This window comes from Apis dorsata, unplaced genomic scaffold, assembly GCF_000469605.1.
Source record: "Apis dorsata unplaced genomic scaffold, Apis dorsata 1.3 scaffold_741, whole genome shotgun sequence".
NCBI classification, from domain to species: domain Eukaryota; kingdom Metazoa; phylum Arthropoda; class Insecta; order Hymenoptera; family Apidae; genus Apis; species Apis dorsata.
The window spans coordinates 116537-124234 of NW_006263902.1; the positions used below are offsets into that span (position 1 = coordinate 116537).

General features: G+C 26.0%; 1 protein-coding gene across 8 annotated transcripts in view; it reads left to right on the forward strand.

The window, feature by feature from the left end:
- Nucleotides 1-7698, forward strand: part of LOC102676392 (nostrin) — a 34396-nt gene that overhangs the window by 10024 nt on the left and 16674 nt on the right. The window contains exon 2 of one of the 8 annotated variants that reach the window (XM_006622728.2): nt 6223-6983. The exons of 5 other annotated variants lie outside the window; for them this stretch is intronic. In XM_006622728.2, coding sequence (XP_006622791.1) covers nt 6223-6983 — 761 coding nt within the window. Of the gene's footprint in view, nt 1-5893; nt 6984-7022; nt 7040-7698 lie in introns of those variants that run through there. 2 more of the 8 variants (XM_006622727.2, XM_031513808.1) reach the window with 2 other exon arrangements.

Consider the following 7698-nt stretch of genomic DNA (forward strand, 5'->3'; position numbering starts at 1 on the left):
TATAAAATTATTATGTTATAATTATAATAATTATAATATAATATAAACTATAATATAAACTAATATTAAAACTAATAATATAAAATAATATAAACTATATGTTATAATATTTATGTTAAAATATATATGTTATAATAAGTAATTTCAAAAATTATTCAATTTTTGACAAATTGTTAATCTTGATTTTCTCAAAATTTTTAATTTTAAATAAAGATATTACTTCTTTTTCAATTTATTTTTGTACATGATTACTAAAAATATGATATTCGAATGTTTAAAATCTCAAAATTTTCAAAATTCAAAAAATTTCATTTTCATTATGTTTTGCTTTTTTTGTATTTTTTTGATTCGAAATTTTCGAAATCTAAGTAAATAATAATTTATATAACCGTTAATAATTTGTAAATATTATGACAATATGAATTATTTTTATTTAACTAATAATAATCCAATTTTTTTTGTATTTAGTTTACTTATTTTAATCATTTTAATTAAAATAATAATTAAAATAATAGTTTTTATGGAAAAAATGATAATTATTCCTATTAATTATAAATTTAAATTTAAAAAATTTTAAAAATTATATCTTATTAAAATTTTTAACAAAATAATATTCTTTAGAAAATAAAAAAGAAAATATATTCTGAGTTTTGAAAATTTTGAATTTCATAAATTTCGAGAATTCTAAAATCTCATACATATAGTTTTAGATTTGAATTTTACGAATCTGAAAATTAAGTTTCGATCCATTTTTAAAACTATGCTTACATTAAATAATTTTTATTCGATCAACTAAATTAACCAATTTCAAATCATATATTTCTGATTGAAAATTAATTCATATGAACGATTTTTATTTAATTATGATCTATCATCTGATACTTAATCAAAATATAAACTTAAAGCTGCGTTTATATTAAATAATTTTTGATTAGATCAATTAACAAATAAATGAATTATATATTGTATGAATAAATCGGAAATCGATTTAATAGATCGAGTTTGTAACTTTTACATAAACAACTGTGAATGATTTAAGATTGATCAACTCATTTGTTCAACTTTAAAAAGTCTAATATAAACGCGCCTTAAGATTTGATTAGACAAACAATTTTATCATCTAGCTGTGTCATTCATTTATCTTTTATAATGGTATAATGCATATGATATCTAACTACAAAAACTACAATAATACATAAAGTGTCGAATTGTTGTTGCGTTGTGAGCTCGCAACGGTACTGTATTGTTCATGAACATTTAACCTAATAATTATCCTTTGTCTGCTTATATCATTCATTGTGGGACATTTTTATATGTATATTTTCTATAATAGATAGTAGGTCAATGAAGTATAGATTATAATAGAGGCAAGGTTCGATACCGGATGATCAGTATTTCCGTCTTCCCGTTCACCTCTTAAGTTCAATTTCCTTTATTACTTGGTTTCATTCTTTCTCAATTAGTTACACCAAAAACTTTTGTTTTTCTTCTGCCTTATAAAAATTCGTAAGACTTCCTATATTTTTATCGGCACTATTATTTAATTTTTATTTTAAATATCTATTATTTCCTATATTTTTATAATCTCTTTTTCGAAAAATTTATATTTATTCTTATATTATTCTTATATTTCTATATTTTTTTCTTACATATGTTTATGTTTTTTTAAACAAAAAACTTTTTAAGAAAGTTTTTCGTTTAATAATAATATATATTAAATTTAAAATAAAATAAATGAAATTAATATAAATATAAATTAAATTTTTACTTAATGTCATGATATTAAGAATGTCTACAAATATGAATAATTTTGTTTTTGTATATGAATGATTTTTGTGATGAATTTAAAATTAAGAGGTCTCAAATAGAAAGTTCTTAAGAATTAGTGAATCTTTCGCGAGAAGATAAGAGATGTGTATAAATGTTATCATTAGTCATGATCGTATTTCACAGTTTAAAATTGCTTGATCATGATTCTAAGATTGAAAGATCGAAAAATTTACAATTACGAAACAAACTAATTATAAAAATGATAAATAATCGAAATTGAGTGTGATCATACGTATGGTTGTTACTTTATAACATGCAATAAATTTTCAATCTGTCTCAAAATTATAGAGATAGAAAAGGATCAGACGAAAAAGCTGTGAAGCGAATATTATTTTTCTTACTTTTTCATAATTAATGTAAAAATAAATGAATAAGTGATTAATGAATTAATAATCGAATTTCATCTCAATAATCAAACTAAACATTTGTTTACTGTGTTATATAAATATGACTTTTTATATTTAACATTACAAATATGCCGTATCAATAACAATTTCTTTTATACTCACAAATAATGATATCGTGTTATGTTTTACAACAACAAACAGTAGATAACAAAGCAGTGTTTAATCTTGTGTCCGGAAATTAATTGTAACTTTTGATTGGGAAGTAATTGTGAAATATTCCTTTCTAAGCGATTTTTTAGCTAATCGAGATTATAATATCGACAATCGGCATTAGTTTGAAAATTCTAGTTTGACCAGTCGAATTCCGGCTAGGTGGCAGCCCTAATCATAGGTAAAATCGAAGAAACGTGTTGAACAGCAATAGCTGTTTGTGTTGTTACGTTGTATAGTGTCGTTCAAAAGTATATACAATTATTTTTTATAAGATATATTTTTTAATGATAAAATTATATATAAAAACATTTATAATCATTTTATTCTTTATGATCATTACATCTATGTAAAGTGAAATATTGTGATAATATAAATTTAATTTTTAAAATATATCATGTAATAATAAAAAGAATATTAAATTCATATTGTTTTTTTTGTTAACTCTCTATCTATAATATAATATAATGTATCATATAATACAATATATTTTTTAATTATAAAAAAATTCTCTTAAAAACGCCTTATATACTATTATATACTAATATATGTATTATGTACAAAATTGATAGCTATACAATAATCGTGTATTGAATTCTTCATCCTTCTAGATACTATCTTTTACATTATTAATATTATAATCTCAACATGTTATATAAGAAAGTAATATTTCTAATTATTAATTCGTTTATCGTAAGACATACGATAAGTATTAAAATATTTATTAATAATAATAATCATTATTAATTGATAATATTCTTTGATAAATTAAATATATAAGAAAAGATATGAGCAAGGAAATAATATTCAAGAAATATAAAAAAATTTAAAAATATGGATTAATAATAGTATAGGTTATGTAGTACCAGTATCAATAATACGTAGTCATTCTCACTATTTCTAATGTTGTTCGGCTAAATGAATACAATTTTTTACATAAGGAATAATCGAATGTCGACATTTTTTTTATTTTACTTATTAATAATCTTATTATTTCTTATTCTTGCTAATAATATATAATAAATCATAGTAAATATGATAACACCAACATTTCCTAGAACAGTTATTTATTTCAGTTAATAGACACAACGTACTTTCAACATACATTTTCTATCAAGACACTATGTACCGTAATAAGTACGTACTTCTATGTGACGCGATAGTATATGCAAACGCACATTGAATACACGTGCACACCATGTTTCGGTAACGCGTGAGTGTCGCGCGGAAACAAGCTAAATATAAGTCACAAGGAAAAAGAATAATCTCCCGCTTAGAAACTCGCGTTACTTGACTAAACGGCCTACTGCTCCTGCTCGCATTCGATTTGGGGCATTACACGGTGCATATTACGTATTGCGTATCTGACTACGGCTGTTAGTGCAACTGTGTCCATGGTGTAAAGCGCTTCGTCTCGTTCTTGTATTAACTATTATTATAAACTCCTGTTAACCGATCTCGATTTAATCGATATCCTTTTTCGATTTCCGCGTTTACCGAGAGTGTCGATACCATGATTTTTTCGATAATTACAATGTGGAATATTTAATTCTCAATCGTGAATTTATATATTTTATTTTGAATGAAATTATATAAATCGCCATCGGAAATATTAAATAAAAAAATAATGATTCGCTTCATGTAAACTATCATGATTTAATTTGTTATTTTTTTCTGTTATTTTTTCTTGATCTTTCAAATATATTATTTATGAACAAAGTCCATTGATATTGAAAATAAGTAAAAAAGTGAAGCATAAAAAATAAGAAAGATAGAAAAAAATTACATAAAATAAATACTTAAGATCGATTATGCAAATAGCTATAATTATATATTTATAAAATTATTATCAAACTGTTCAAAAATCAATATATTGGCAATAAATATTATTTGCATCTAGCGATGTCTTAAATAGATTAATATGAAAATGATTTTCTAAAATATTTCCTAAGAATGTTAAATTTAAATAGCTATAATATATATATAAATTGATTTAACAGAAGACTAACATAAGATTAATTATAATGTTTTATTTTTTGAAAATGAATATACCAAGAATATTAGAATGTTATATTATGATTATGAGATGTAATTAATAAAACATAATTAATTTAAAAGAAACATACCTTAAAAACATGTTGTGTATTCTATAAATTTTCTCTAAATTAATAAGATATTGTCATATCTTATTAACCATATCAGATTCCAAGTATAATGTGATAAAACAACATATAATATAAAAATTTTCTTCACCATGCTTATTTATAGATATATATTTATTTGTGTATCAATGATATGGATGCAAATGATTCAGTTAAAAATGACAGCGATAGTTCGTCTCGAAGATATACGATGCGTCGCGTCGACAGGATGGTACTGTTAGCAAGATTAAATTTTCACGCGAAACAATCGTGACTTATATTTTTGTGGAGGTACTGTATGGCACGGTGCACTGTTTGCATGGTTGTGTAATACGTGTGTACGCAACATAATATGGATATAATTGTTCAACGCTGTTGTATAACACAGGTTCCAGCGTGAATCCAGTCACGAACGAAACGTTGTCGTGCAAACATCACAGGACGATCTCTTCGGCTACATTATACGTGTAATACAGCTGCAACGGTGTTGGATAATTAACCTTGAATTGATCACACGTTTACATTTGTAATTCGATTCGATACTAAACTACGATGAATCAGTCCAATATCGATTCTTTTTACATCGTCGATCAACATGGATTTGATTGGTCATATCGTCGTTGAATCGCTGTCTGTCCGTGTACTTAAGAATATCAATCGATCAAAATTTAATTTTCGAAATACAAATAGCTAAATCAAAAGTAACACATGCCAGTAATTTTGTCTAATTTTTTCGTACGTATAATTAATATTGCCATAGATCAGTAAATTTATTGCATCGGAAATGACACCATCGAATTGTTTGAAATTATTAAATCAGTTTAATAGTTCTTCATCTTGACACGCAAAACGAAATACGAATCAATTGCACGGAAATACAGAATCTAGCAAATTGTGTTGAATGTACCGTGAAGGGTCGTGTGGAACTCGTGGTATGCCAGTGTCGGGTGTGCCGCTTGAACTGACGTGACATCGTGTTACTATTCTCATTGTCAGAGAGAAGCGAGCTAGATGACCACTAGCGAAAACTAATTCAACAAAGAATAGTGATTAGAAAAACAATTGATTCGCGGAGATTTTGAAGGCAAAGTTGAATAATAATCGAAATAGAATTAATTGTATAATTTTTGGAAATTTACATAAAATATCAACGAATTTTCAAATGAATTAAAACAATATCAAAAATTGTATGAAATAAAATTAAAAATATCGTGATGTATCGATCAAAATAATTTTTCGATCGATAAATTTTTTTCTAAAAAAATTACTTATGAAATCATTTGATTCGTATATAGTTCGAACAGTATATTATATATAGATAAACGAAAGAAAAAATAAATGAATTATTACAATTAGAAATAATCAAATAATACCAATGAAAACAAAGATGACATATATAAATATTAGATTAACTGATTTTATTATGATTTCATGGTGTTCTATAAACGGTGCAATCACTATACGATTATACTATATGATTTTGTGAAAAATTATTGATAAAAATACATTCGGATGGTGCGAGAGAAAAATGGAAGAAGCGAAACATGCGTGGGCTACTTTGAAATCAGTCAGAAAATTATCATTATTGAATAATAATAGCAACAGCAACGGAAACGGCAACAAGAGTAATTCAACGGCAATATGGTATGACATTCCAGCGCCAGTGATAATTCACTGTTGTCACGAATTTCCAGACATAGCCAAATCCGATAATGCCGAATTGATCGAGAAACGAACGATCCTTGCGATTGAGAACGAGCAGTCGACGACCGATATTCGGGATAATAACGGACTGGAGAAATACGAGAATGAGGAGACGAGAGAGAAGCGACACAAAAATACTGTCGAATTGACCGCAGTTTCCACTGTGAAAACCGACGATGACGGAGTGCCAAAGATAAGCTTCAGTTTTCTACACGCGAATGATAATCCTCCAAGATCTGTCCTAGAGAAAGGTACGGTTATGACGACCGTGACCACGACCACGACCACGACCGCGAACAAGAATGGTAAAGATGAGTCTACGCAAGATGAATTGTATGACTTTCCTAGGAATTCATACGTCCTCGATGAAATCGAAAGCGAGAAAGTCGTAGAAAGCGAACACAACTGCGAGGATGAGGGCGAGATAGAAACGGACGGTAATGAAATTCGTATCAGCCAAACGAAATTCCACGTGGAATCGATTGAGGTTGGAAACGTAATCAATTCACCGAAAGAAACGTGCGATGTGTCCCACGAAGAGATCGAATCGTCGTTGGAGAAAGCGAACAATTTGTACGTGAACGTAAGAAATCCAAATTCATACGATCGAAGAAACGAAAAGAAATACGTCAGATCGGAAAGCGACGGATGTGATGTAAAATTTGCATCAATCTCGGGATCTTATTCAGATCCTGAATATTCGAACGATACTTTCTCGAATGTTACTCGACCAAACGGATTGTATCCAAAGGTATTAAAGACGAGTTACGGTTTAATCGGATGGCGATAAGGTTAAGGGAAAACTAGGTAATTTGTTGACAAAACTCTTCATTATTGTTTAGTTATAGATGGCGACACATTGATATAAGCGGTAGATTCGAATGTTTTTTAATTATTTATAAGATTTTTTATGCACAAGAGTAAGTTTTTACTATATTTGTACATTAATTTTCGTTGTTTTCAATTTCAAAAACAAAGAAAAACATGATCATGTAGCAAAAAATCACTTATATGCAACGGATTTAATAACGGAAATAATAAATATAATTACATATTACAATAATTACAATAAATATAGTTTTATATACAGTTTTAAATAACTAAAATAAATAAAAAAAGATTTTTTATTTAAAAATTAATATTAAAATATTCTTATTTTGTTTAATAGAGAAAAAAATTATAAATATTTATTTTATAAATCTTACTAATACCTTTAAAAAACTCTTGATTAATATTTTTTATTTTTACTTTTCAAACTGATTATCCAATTAATTAATAGTTTAATAAGAGTTATATTATTTATTACTAAATAATTTAAAAAAAAAATTTTGAAAAATAAAAATTGAATAAACAATTTTAATTCATGAATCTTATGAATCTTATGAATCTACAACTTTTTCAAAAACTTTGTGAAATTATTGTGAAATAATTAAACATAATAGATGTATTATAGAAATATAATTTTA